General features: G+C 34.7%; 1 protein-coding gene across 2 annotated transcripts; it reads left to right on the top strand.

Annotated features, from left to right (window-relative positions):
- Positions 1-6,242: 6,242 nt before the first annotated feature.
- izumo1 (izumo sperm-oocyte fusion 1) lies at positions 6,243-12,129 on the top strand. Of its 2 annotated transcripts, none has more exons than XM_079467478.1 (9): positions 6,243-6,297; positions 6,968-7,042; positions 7,208-7,291; positions 7,373-7,393; positions 7,817-7,906; positions 8,231-8,346; positions 9,329-9,482; positions 9,570-9,738; positions 10,389-12,129. In XM_079467478.1, exons 1-9 carry the CDS (start codon positions 6,273-6,275, stop codon positions 10,477-10,479), a joined length of 825 nt encoding a protein of 274 aa, XP_079323604.1. In that variant the 5' UTR covers positions 6,243-6,272; the 3' UTR covers positions 10,480-12,129. The 2 variants fall into 2 exon arrangements, with proteins under 2 accessions (XP_079323604.1, XP_079323605.1); XM_079467479.1 differs by having other exon boundaries at positions 6,246-6,332.
- The last annotated feature ends 1,865 nt before the right edge of the window (positions 12,130-13,994 follow it).

Genomic DNA, 13,994 nt, shown 5'->3' with positions numbered 1-13,994 from the left:
CATTATAATTCTCTAACTGCAATTACAAAACTGTGATAAAGAATTACAGTATGTAATGTTACTGTTATTAAACTTACAGTCAGCATACTATGGAATGTTTTACAGCAAGTTGCTGTCAATTTCACAGTATGTCTGATCAGATGATCAGATCGATGGGAGTACGGTACAGCAGGTCCTCCTCAGACTAAAAACAAACAGTTCGTCAGTAAACATACGCTGACGCACCCTTACACGACTCACTGTAGCACCACACCTAAAATAAAAGTTGTTTAATTGTACAGTCATTAATGTCTGACCAGAACTCTGCTCTCTGTGTCATAATGCATCCCAGTTTTGAACATCAATTGAGACATGAGGTCTGAGTCAGAGACAGACTGAGTTAAAAATGACAGACACACGGAAACCCCTTTCAAAATGTAACTGGGATGACTTGCCTGAAATGCAATTCTATTGCAGGATAAGTATAACTTTCTTTTTCAGACCGAGATAGGAAAATCCCTTGTATGACTGAGCATTTGCCAGGCGTATATGTCTCAGATGTGCAGCTTGATAAAGTTACAAAAAGAGATGGTTTGCTTTGTAAATAACAACAGTATAACATTCTAGGAATAAAAACTGTTTATGTGTTTCGTGTTGCTATGGCGACAGGTACTCTGTCCTTAAAGGGCACTCTGCCCTGAGTTTCTGCATTATCAGTCATGTATGGGACACTGATAACACTAATCCTAATTAATTCTCAAGGGCAAATCAGGTAATCATTTACAAGCGCAGCTATAGGATTACACCATTTACAGAAATCAGGAAGATACTGTACAAGACAGCATGTTTATTAAGCTTCGGATTTAGAAAAAATACATTATAAATAACTAAATTCGTATTAAAGTATAATCCTCCTAGTTTAGATTCTTCCTAAAAATCGTTAAAAATAAAATAAGTTGAAATTGAAATTAAATAGAGCACTGAGACTTTATCAAGACACAGAATTACTCCAGCCAATACTAAAAGGTCAAGCACACTGGAAAGCATATAATTCTTCAACTATTTTAAATGTAGAAATGCTCGTGCAGTGCAGAAAGACAATAGAGCTCAAGTCACAAGTCTTACTATGTTTTATTTCAAACCTCATGATGATAAGTTTTGTAAATATTTTTTTAAGATTTGGCACATTACACATTTACGTGTGACAATCTCTGTTTTTATCAAAATAGCTTGGATTCCAATCCACACTTAACCAGTTTTTTGAAAAATATCTCCCATGGGTTCTGTTACCAAAAGAAATACTTTTAACAAAATATTGCATTGCGTAAACCTTTGCATAAAGAACCTGCACAAGACAGTCCGCACAAATTACACAAAATCTGAACTTAGTCTAACAAAATGGTTTTTTTTTGTACTGAGCTTCATTGAATATAAAAAGTATAGTTAATAAACTTGTAACATCTCATTTGTCCTACAAATGTAACATTTACATTTGTAGGACAAATAGTTATTTTCTTTGATGGAATGCAGTTGTACAACACGTACCCACATGTGATATGGCAAGATACAGTTTTAAAGTCTTACATGTGTTCTGGAAATACTGTTACCATCCATCTATCAACCCTTTTATCCTCTGTTGTGGTAGTGGGGGGCTGTGTCCTATCCCGCCATCTTGGGCCACAGGTCAGGGTACACCCTAGACAGATGCTTTTACTGATACCCTTAAAAACGAAAAATGGAAATTTTTAAAATCAAATCACACACAAGCCTTCTGTTTCATTTCTACCCCCAAAAAGTTTGGATAATAATGCTCTGCTAATAATGTGTTCAAATCATCATTCTGTCAGTGAACCGTCGTTTTTTGAAAGGGAAGGGTTGGAGTGAGGCCTTGGTTGAAATTCGCAACCGTGCCGTTAGATATGATTGACTGGACCTTTAAATGATCAAGTCTGATTTTAATAAATCCCATATTTAGAGTGTTTACTGTCTTTTTAGTTTATCATAATCTTATTCATACATGTTTAATCTTATCAACAATCTTTCAACTTTATCTGTTTTTCTCCTGGAAGACGACTATCTAAACCTTTGCACTACATTGAGTATGTCAGAAGGGCATCTTATCTAATCCTCAAAACTATAGTTTGTGGTCAACAAACAAATAAATTGCCTTTTTTTGCTCAAAGATTTGTGTTTGCATCAAAGTCTCATTGGTAGGTTATGAGCTTCTGCAGGAATTTACAGTAGGCCTACGGTATATGTTTTTGTGTCATTCAAATTCAGTCATCCTTCAATCATCCCTCCATCCAAAAACGTGCATGATTCACTGTAGGAGTGCATATCTTTGTAACCGCACTTTTGTGAAGTTCTGCATCCTTGAATTCCTTTCTTCATTTTCACCTCATTGTTTTATTCATGAGTCGTGATCAGATTCTAACTCTTCTCTGGCAGACCGTATAGCTCCCAATTTCTGGAGTTGATGGATTTAAAATTTAAGGTAATTTCATGTATTTCTGAGTTTTGAATCTTAATTTTCTCTCTTTTCTTGAAACCTGCACTGTAAAAAGAATACTGTGAAATTTACAGCAACTTGCTGGCAGCAATTGGCGAGTAAGTTGCTGTAAAACATTCCACAGTATGCTGACTGTGTGTTTAATCACAGTAACTATTAAATACTGTAATTCTTTATTGCAGTAATAATCAAAGTTCTATAATTGCAATTAGAAATGTATAAAACACAATCAATTAAAAATTATATAATATACATTACATGTTTATAATAGAAAAAAACTACATAGATTAATACAATATATCATTTAAAGTAAAAGTCAAATGACATAGACTCATTATATTCAGTGCTATTCATTCTGCAGAAGCTGCATCTGGCATTAAATTGCCGTATTAAATGCTGCTTAAATGTGCAGTAACTGTATTTACACCACAACTCCGTAATATTTAAAGATTAATGTAATTTTTAAATGCATGTGTGTATACATTATGAAAAGATAAAAGATAAAAAAGACAAGAACAAAGTTTAAGGCTGATTCTGGCTTTAAACTGAGTAAGATGAGCATATCACATGTATAAAATATAAGAAACACGCACTCTTTACAGTGGACTGAAATATTAAAAAAATTATCATATTACTTTTGATATTTTAATCATGATTATTGAAAAATAATAGAATATGTTAAAATAGTTTAGCATACTTGCAATCTTACTGACTATAAAGACAAATAGTTTATGGGTGATATTGCTGTTTTTGCATTAATACATCTTCACGTTGCTTCTTTTAGTAGCATAAAAACGCCTTTTTTATAGGGAAGAAACTCAATTTAAATCTCATAACTGAAAAAGTAAATGACTGCAGTTATAATCTCGTGTTATAATGAATTAAGTTGACTTTGTATCTGCAACCTGTTTTTATATAAGCAAGCAGTGACTCATCTAAACTTCTGATTGGCCGGAGAGACTATGACATTGTAAAGGCTCACCGCTGTAAATAACACACGTAAAAGAAATACGCACAGTGATCAGATGTCATAAGACACTTTATCCACATTTAATTTTAATCGTAACAGTTGTAACACTTTTAGTTGTATTATTCAAGGGTAATTTTTTGCAAAAAGCCCCCGTTATTCTTAGACATTGGTTCCTGCATCTTGCCCTGCAAGAGATCTTAAAAAGAATACGAAACGTGTCACCATTACATCGCTTAAAAAGTTTTACCTGTAATTGCGTTTTCTTTCAGCTCAGCACACTTCAGTAACTTATCGTTTTTTCTTCACATGGCTAAGCACAAAAACACAAATATCACACGGATACAATAACGGATTCTTTTCTTATCCAACAGCCTTACATTTGCCAATCTGAAGATGTTATTAATCAAATCTTGCCAGATAAGAATCATTATATGAGCAAAATGTTTATTTGTGTAATAATATGTTTGTGTAATTTCACATGTAAACATCTTAGTTCTGTGTCAGCCACCATAGTGCTTTGGAAAGCCAAGTGGAATTTTACAACCTTCATACACTGGACCTTCAATTTATGGGTGAACTGTCACTTTGATACTTATGTGGAGATTCATTGTACTATTTCCAAATGCCCACATGCAGATTATATTACATTGGGAAAAGGTAATATTTACATATGTGGCATAAACAATCATACTCTGTTTAATCATTTACAGTAGATTCTAGAATGTGCATAATGCAGTAAGTCTATTATACAGTAAGGTATTATGAATAAGGATGGAAGGAGGAGGGTTTATTGTTGAGAAATCACATTACATGCTGTAAAAAGCATCCTATTAACTTTTGAAATGTATAGGATTTCAATATTCTAAAATATTAATATTTTAAATTCTATTGAATGCAAGGTTTACCTATACGAAATGAACCATGGTTTATAGTAACCTTTGTTTTTTTTGTAGTAAAACCATAGTAACCATTTCAAACTCACTAGGTCTAACCACAATAACCATGCACTCTTAAAAATAAAGGTGCTTATTAGGTTCTTCAAAGCGATGTCATAGAATAACCATCGTTGGTTCCACAACCCATTCAGTCAAACGCTTAACTATTAAAATGATGGTTAATTGTCCTAAAGGTGTAACAACATGTTACAACATTAAATTGGTATTGATTATTTTCTTATATCTTTCATGGTGTGTAGAGTATTGACAATTTAATTGGACGCAAGCGCCTGTCCCGAAGTTAACTTCTGTAGGTGTTTGGTTATATCAATTTATTTTTTATTTATTTTAATATATTATATTAATTCTATTAAATTAAATTGAAACAAACACATTGTAACAGTTGTTTATGTTGTTGCCACTGAAACCGTCTGTGTATGTTTATGTGGGTGTTAACTATATAGTTGCGTTCACTTGAACGCATTGTCAATTTATGGTTTTGCTAAATGGAAATTTACAAAGTTTCCGATGTCCTCATGAGCACATATTTTCATTTTCATCACACCTACGTAGTTGTTGCACTTCATAAATGAGGAAACAGGGTCTGCAGTTGACGCCTCAGTGTGCAAGAGCCCTGCACTGAGCTGGGGCGGACTGTTGCAGTCAGGGTTAACCACTGAGAAGCTTAACTCTATATTGTGCTTTGAAAGCATAACTCTTCATACCTGCATGCACTCACTCGAATGCTTACACAGCCGTATTTGACATAACCTTTATGTCTCAATAATAAGTTCCTGTGTGAAGAAAGTTGAGGCAAAGGTCTTAGCAAAGAAACTGAATGAGACAAAAAAGTACTCTGAACTCTGGTACAGTTTAGAAAAGATTACATTGTGATATGATTACCCAACAAATATGATAATTCATTTATTCAGCTTCTACATTTATTTATTTGGCTTCAGTATACAATGAAGTCAGTCTCAGAAAACTACATTTCTGTGTTAATCCAATTCATTTGTCCAATCTATTTATATAAATGTTATAAAAAAACATGCAAAAAAACACAATTTGAACAATTTTGACTATTATTTCATCCTTTGTGAATTTCCATATATGCAGTTCATAAAATAATTTGTATACCGAAGCAAATTTACACATCACGAGGACATCAAAGCATTGAAAGCATTTGTTTCTGTTTGTTTGTTTGTTTTAAACATAAACATGTCTTTTTTTAAAGACCATAGCTCACCGTCCTCTAAAAGTAAAATGGGCTTTGCATATCTTTTGTGCTGTTTCTTGTTTCTGGATTCATGCTCCAGTGTGAGGTCCTGTCTGCAGTGTGATAAAGTAGTTCGTTACATACATGAAGATTTCCTTTCATCTGTACGCATGACTGTCCATGATCAGATTGAACTGAAGGAAATCATTGAACAAGCTTACGTCAACTATAGAGAGACCAGCAGATTGTTTCGGGGTGTCATAGGTAACGTTATATGAAGTGATTACATACTACTGCTATTGTTATCTGTACCACCTGCTTATCTGTAAACAGTTCTCAAAAGTAAGGGGAAAAACTCATTCAGATCAACCTGATTATATATCAAGGACCCATAAAAATCTTTGGCCATGATGTATAGTTGTTGCTACATACAGTTTTTATGACATTCAATGAGGGGGATAAAAGTGTAACGTTACGTATTTATTTCAATTCGGTAGTAAAAACAAAGTTACATTGAAAGATTGCTTTGGATACTTAATGGATTGCTTAGAATTTTCCCATGTACTGTTTAATTGTATAATTTGTGTCGTAAAGAGCATTTCCTCGTGTTAGTAGACAGGGGGCGCTGCTATGTCTGTAGCTAATAGTAGCAGCCTAGTCGAGATGAGTCCAACGAATACAACACATGGTTCGTCTGTTTCAGGCGTTTTAAACGAATTAATGGTGGTTATGTCACTTCGTACATACAGCTACAAATAATATATTTAATAAAACAATCAGCACATGATACGTTACCAGTGGTGTTTTGACTTAAATAATTGAGACGCAGCTTATCTTTCTTTGCATGCTGATAGTGAGCTATCAGTGTTTCCCTGCTGATAGTGATCTGTGCTTTAGTGTACTTACAGTAAGCACTGTAAAACCATGTCGTCTGCATTTGTTATTCGTCGCTTTTGATCGATGCCTTCGTTATTATCATGCACGTGCTGTTTATTAGTGAGATTATTTTCTCATAATCGCCGCAGTTTGTTGAAGCGCGTCATTCTGCGTCCGCGATGCGCAGGATCTCGATAGCTGTTATATAGAAGACCTGTTTATGCGCAATACAAGGTTAATGTTATTATTACACCCTTTTATTTGTCGTATTACCCAACCGAGAGGCTGCAGTGCACTTGTATATATTGTATTTTTTCTCTTGGCTTGTGTGTTTCCTATTACCCTCCAAAACGTTGCATTTACAGACCTAAGATTAAATGCTTGATTTTGGTTCTCATACATGAATGTCCTTACAAAATTGAAATGCAAACAGCCAAATTCCTGCAATTTATATGGCTAAAGTGTGTATTTTTGCTTTAAAGATCCTACAACACTATATCGTGCCCGAACAGAATATCAGAGTGAGTTTAAGAGGCACTGGAAAGAGCACAGAACAGGTGAGGGCTTGTGACCTCTGCTTATTTTCGCGTAACATTCTCCATTCGTTGTCAACTAGTCTTTACATGTCTAGCTGTCAGTTTTCTGCATTAAACAATAAAAGATGGCTTACTTTTGACAGCCCTATTAAAGAGGTTATTATAGATGCTTTTCTTTTTCAATAGGTTCTCTTCAGTGGGATATGATTAATATAGTGGAGAAAGGGAGGAGAATTCTGCAGAAACATTTGGAGCTATTTGTCACCCAAGGTGGGATGTGGGGCATCATTGTTTTCAACATTTATGTGTCAAAACTGCAAATTCTCACTGTTGTTTTTTTATCTTGAAAAGGTTTGTGTCCCAATAAATGTGGTAAGTATTTATTTTAATTCTGCAATTTTCCAAATTTAAGAACATTAGTCAGCAATACTGAGAAAGAACAAACAAATTATTATTTATTAATCAAACATCTTACATTTTTCATTTTGCCTTTTGCCTTATATTTGCCTATATATTTTTCGATATAAGCACGAACATTCAAAACATTTATATGTGCATGTGAAAACAAGTGTTTATGACTTGTTTTGTTGTGTATTAGTCCGCAATGACTATTATTTTTCTTAATATGAGCCTGTCATCTTATGCTATTGTTGAAACGCATACAAATTGATCAATGTTTGAGTATTTTCGAGTATGATAGTGGGATGATGCAAGTATGTTGTATTGCTCATTCAGTGTGTGGGTGTATGGATTGTTGCTTGGGTGTCTGGCTGGGCGAATGCTTGTTTGTTACAGGGCTGTTCTATCAGAGAGTGATGAATTGCACTTCCTGTCAGTATGGGCTTTTTACATGTCTATCCGCCACACCCCCAAAAGACTGTGGAGGTGAGACAAACACCCAAATATTCACACACCAGAATAATTTTAGAAACACATATACATACTTTTACATTTAGTCTTTTATCCAAAGCGACTTACAAAGAGTTCAGGGAGCAATAAGCGATATGTCATACAAGAGCAATCGTACAGTAGGTGCCAATACAAAATGTTACTAGTTTCATCAAAAGCTAGACCACTACCTGTTGAGAGAGAGAGGGTTAGTGTACATACGTTTTGTTTCTCTTTTTTTTCCTCATTTGTCTTACATACATATATATAATCACACTCTTTTATCTTTTGCCTGCATTCTGTTTGGCTCTCTTCTGTCAGAACATCATCTAGAGGCAGATGAAGGAGAGGGGGTGGTGTTGGACTGTCTTCTGCCTTGGCACACTCTGGTTGTTGGACAGACCGAGTATCATTACTCCTGGCTCCCTGCAAAGAATGTACATGTGTACTGGTTTCACAGAACAATGAAAACATTTTCGATTTAAGGTTGTATATACAGTATAAAGTATATTAAGAGTCCATTTGCAAAAACGGATAACTTCATTTTTATTAATGATCATAAATCATGTTTTTTATTGTGCATTCGAATGCACAATAAAAAACATGATTACAATCATATCTCCATATTTTGTGATTTAAAATGAGTCCATAAATCATTATTGCTAGTCACCCTTAAAAATATGTTTGTCACTGGGTTTTGCAAATATCTAACCAATTAGAAGTATAAAAAAGTGCTTGCCAACTTTAACAATAATCATTTAAAAAAGCACTGTTTTTCAATTTCTTGAAACAACACAAATTTGCTCATTCAAGGTTTTAGAGGGACAACAGCGATTTATGGAAATTAATAAAAGTGATCTATTTTTGCAAATGAACTCTTCATATATAGTACAGTATATACAATATAGTATTATACTGTAATATACTAATATAAGTAAATTTTTATACTATTTTGAAAACAACTGAGCTATATGGTAATATTATATATAAATAATTGTTAGCTTTATAGCCACTCGAGTCAAAAAACTAATGAATTCTTCTTGACTAATCTTCTCTTTTATATATAGCACTAGGCAGGAAAGCGTTATTTTAATAAATACTTTTGATTATCCAAAAACCTGCTGTGTTTGACTACTCTAAAAACTCTCGTTGAATCTTCTCCATATCAAGAACACTTTTTGTGCCGGTAAAATATTGCATTGAATAAATTATAAATGTATTTACAGTATATTTCATTAATAATGCCCTCCTAAGTACTACTTTTCCCAAAGTACAGCTTGATGAAGATTAATCTACATGTATCTTTGCAAATATTTTTTTAAATTAGCTTCACTGCACTGTCAGCAATCACAGATCAGATTAGAGTGATTTCAATGAGTAAATGTACTAACATGCACGATGTTGTTTATTCATTGCAAGCTGTCACATGAGGGGGAGTATGAAGAGCTGGTGGTGACAGAGGACTCTAAAATCGTTCTCAATCAGCTTAGGGTCAACGAGCAAGGCGTGTACCGCTGCCTCCTAAAGGATCAAAAGGCTACTACACTTTCTCGCATTTATTTTTACCTGAAAGGTAAGCAGTATTCACTGCTGCTTAGTGAGTGTGTAAATCACATGTAAACGGACTAGTTTTTAATTGACTTTTCTTTCTGTCCTTTAGTTAATCCACTGCCATCCACAACCCCTAGGCTGATGGTGACATTGCCTCCTCTGCCTGTTGATTATGACCTCACCTTTCGCAGCCTGCATAGGAACTCAGTGGTCATTATGGTGATTTTACTGACTGTACTCAGCATCACCGGCAGCCTGGTCATCTTAATGTACCTCGGGTATGACAGATCAGATTGTTAGACTGATAGATGAATGTTGGCTTCTTATTACCAATCCATGTTTGACTTGAGAATACATTTAATTTGAGATCTTAACATGCTTTCAAAATATTTTAAATGGAGATCTTAAAGTAAAAACGTCTGCAACTATTTCTTAATGGAAAGACTGGCAGAGGGCCTGTGAGTAATAAAATATGCCAGCCGTTATTGATCAGAGCATTTCTGAGAAGTGGGTTTCACTGGAAGGGACTCATGGATTTCCCATGTAAACTACCAAGCATGCTATAAACAGTTCTAATTTAATTCATTACTGCGACAGTTTGCACACGAATCACAGAATCTTAGCACGAGCAAATATATTTAATAGTTATATTTTTTGTGAGAATTTCAATTTTAGTGAGAAATTTAAGGTACGGTGTGTCATTTAATTCAATGGCATTTGGGTCTCAGACCCCTAGCAGACTTTAAGAGTTAAATATACTGTAGTTTATGTTTAATGTTTATTACAAAAAAGGTAAAATAAAACTAAAGGAACAAGTGACAGTGAGTGATCCCTCACAGGTCATCAATCACTGATTGTGTCGAGAAAGACATCAGGAAGGAAACTCATTCGATTCATCCATTATGTCAATGTTTTGTGTCTCTGACAGAGTGACCATTAAGCGACAGAAGGAGAGAGATAGCAGGAGGGGAGAGATGCAGGATGCGGAGAACATTGAGCTGATGACTGTCACAGGATGAGCGATGTGAACCAAAGAGGCGAATAAATGGATGACTACAGTTATCCAAAGGATTGATGGTCCCAGTGTTACTGTAAAAGGATGGTTTCACTGAAAACTCACCCTGGTGTTCATATTTTCACAGAACACAATTTATACAGTGTCTAAGAGAATCAAACCTTTTTTCTATACACTGAAAATAAATAGAAGCAATGGCTCACAAGAAACAGGAAAAAAATTTTGGGTGAACAAACTCATAAACAAGAAATACAAAAAGATGACCTAGAGGTTAAAACAACATGCTTTGACATGGAGTCATTAATGTGAGGTACAGTGAATGTACTCTAGTACAGTTCACCCAATTCTTGAGAATCCACAATGGTAAACATGTTATATGTCTCTACATTAAACACATCTGATTCATTTGATCAGCTCAGCAGAGTGTTTCAGGAGTCGAATAACGGGAACATCTGTGATAAAATCAATGATGCAGACATTCTGTCCATACATGATATTTCTGAAATATTGAATTCATTCACTAGATAAAAAAGCAAAAACGACACTTTTTGATGAATGAAAGACGTGAAAGTAGGGAATGAGAGTTAGTGGTGAGGAGGGGAGAGTTGAATCATTTGGATCACAATGTTTTTATAGAATTAATATTCCCCTGCCAACTGGTTAATCCCAGGGATTATCCGCCTCGTTTATAGTCAGAGGAGTGCACCGTGCAAACTCTAAATCATTTGTTTTCACATCAAGTTCCCCTTCAACAAATGAAAGAAGTGACAGACTTCCTGTCTTAGAATCATGTCATTACATCAGATCGTTAAATTGTGGTGTTGTTTTGCATTAGTAGATGGAGAATACATTTTTTAGGTCTCACTTATTTCAGAATAGCATTGGCAATGTTATGGGGCCTTCTGGGGAAAGTCCTTCATTATAATGTATACATGGAAATGACCTGTTTTGAAAGTACCGTTCTGATTATGAGTGTCTTTGGTTTTTATGTTTTTAAACATTCTTTATATGATTTTTTCTGTTTTACAGAGATGAGTGAAAGGATGCAGAAATGCCATAGTAATGTCTGGATAGTTCTAACAAAACATCGTATTATTACTGCACTTATTCTGTCAGCTATGTTAGCTTGTATGTTTTATAAGTGTAAAGCAACTTACTTGAATCGGCTGGTTGTTTTTTTCTCAGGAAATACCAATGTTACACTTAGAGTGGGTATTGATTTTCACTGGTTTACTCATCAACTTCCTGTAGACAGCAACAGACAGTTCAATGAAACATACCTGAAGGGGATCTCCCTCAAACACAACAGGTTCTTTGTTTCAAGCAGGTACTATATGAGGTACTTATGAGTATTCATGTTCGTTTTCATTTAGTCAAAATTTAAATAACAATTTGATCCACACAATAGTTTTTTAGTTTCATAATGTATTATTACAAACAAAAAAACAATTGCATTGTATGTCTTCACACCTGTATGTCAATTATACAATATAGTACCAGATATTAAAGACAGTCACTTTATTCTGTACAATCATTATCATTGCTTATCAATTTTGTTAAATTATCAATGCTTGTCAATTTTGTTGAATTAGTCTAAGCAGGTTTCTGTGAGTAAACAGCCCTTGACTGTTGCTATAGCAACAAGGGACCTTTCTACTGTGTTTTTTCTTTCATGGTCTTAACAGGAAATTGTGACACTATATAGTTTATAACACAAACCCCAGCCTACGATACCACCCTTTCAAAAATAACCAAGAAACACATTTGGAGTACATTTAAAGCTTTATTAATTTTGCATGTCCTCAAATAAAATCAGGCATATAACAGCTAATAAATAAGGAGGGGTGTCACAATATATCACTATTGACAACAACTGTGAAAGTAAAAAGCACAATTATCGATATCATGTTAATTCATCCCTATCGTAAATAATCATAGACTATACTTCTTTTATACAAAAGTACAATTAGGCAAATCTATTAGACGAATGTACAAATGATGGCGTGGTATAGAAAATAGTGTAACAAACTAGTTGATTTCTGTGGCTGGATTTTATAAGCGCTTCTAGGCTGTGTGATACACAGTAGGCTATACTGTACATTACTGGAACAATTTACTTAACCAGATATGTACTGTAGAGTGAATACAAATTGCAAAACGGGCTTCATTTCCCTTTGTCCCTTTGTGTTAAATTAAGTTTGTTATAGTAGTAAATTGAATGCTATTATTAAGTTATTTGCAATAGAAAAATTATACCATAAGTGTAAAACTTGTTTGCTGTTGTAGCAGTTGGGTAGTAAGACTCACTGCAAAATCACAAGAACATGAAAGTGGAACCTACAGCCTAAAGTGCTTCAATGACTGGAAAATCATTTAGTTCAGAATTATGGGAGGAATTATAAATGTATTTTTCATATTTTAGTAAGTGCATCAACTAAATTAAACGTAACAAAAGTTAAAAAACAATTGGGCCCTTTAAAATCCCCAATGAGTCACCTTGCGAGAACATGAAAATGAAAGCCAAATGAAGTAAGTGATTTACATTTAGTCATTTAGCAGACGCTTTTATCCAAAGCGACTTACAAAGAGTTCAGGGAGCAATAAGCGATATGTCATACAGGAGCAATAGTACAATAGGTGTTAATACAAAGTTAGTTTCAACAAAAACTAGACCACTACCTGTTGAGAGAAGTTTGTTTTCTTTTTCATTTGTCTGTCAAGTATTCACATAAGAGATGGGTTTAAAGTAGTTTTTAGAAGGTTGTGAGAGATGTGGTTGACCGGACCGAGTTAGGAAGAATGTTCCACCAGGAAGGAGTTGTGAAGAAGAATGAGCGAGAAAGTGATTTACTGCCCTTATGAGAAGGCAATACAAGATGCGACTGGTTTGCTGAACGCAGGGTTCTTGATGGGATGTAGGAGTGTATGCCGGTGCAGATCCAGTGATAGTTCTGTGACTTGAATCTGAGTGCTTGGTGTAAGAGTGATTTTGTAAGTGTGGTGTAAAAGAGGAAGCTTCAAGTGTGGAATGGAGGAGTAACCGCAGTTGTGGGTGAAATTGTCACGGGATAATATGGGGGAGATGGAAAATTCGAATGCGAGGGAGTGAGAGGACAAAGCGAGCTAAACTCAGCTGCTCTTAAAACACACATTCTGTGAAGAAAAACACACAGTGGGAGGATCCGCCTCTTCTTCCTTTAACAACAGTGGCTTTAGTTTTGGTTTGTGATTTTAGGCTATTTTGCACATGGTTTTATTTTGGATTGCTGCAACTCATCCAGATAACGTTATGAAATGTTCCTCTGGAAATTTGATTTTGTATTTTGGTAAACACCATATTGTAAATCCTTAAAATGTCAAAATGTTTTCTATTTAAAAAATGAGATGCACATAAGATGGCTAATGGGACCTTTAGTTGAGATTAGTAATATTTCACAACAGTGTAGTTTCCAGTCCAGTTATTTGATTGGCCGAACCATGTTACAAAAAGGGCTGATATGACCCCGTCATGTCACTTCA

Source organism: Barbatula barbatula (assembly GCF_947034865.1).
Source record: "Barbatula barbatula genome assembly, chromosome: 11".
Classification (NCBI taxonomy): domain Eukaryota; kingdom Metazoa; phylum Chordata; class Actinopteri; order Cypriniformes; family Nemacheilidae; genus Barbatula; species Barbatula barbatula.
This window is presented reverse-complemented; position numbering and strand designations above follow the sequence as displayed.

Bases quoted from the DNA above. Each gene is read 5' to 3' on its own strand.
- izumo1 (XM_079467478.1), top strand. From the start codon at position 6,273: ATGAGTCCAACGAATACAACACATG. The intron at 7,907-8,230 runs GTGAGACAAACA...CTCTTCTGTCAG, and splicing joins ACCCCCAAAAGACTGTGGAG to AACATCATCTAGAGGCAGAT. The intron at 8,347-9,328 runs GTACATGTGTAC...ATTCATTGCAAG, and splicing joins CCTGGCTCCCTGCAAAGAAT to CTGTCACATGAGGGGGAGTA.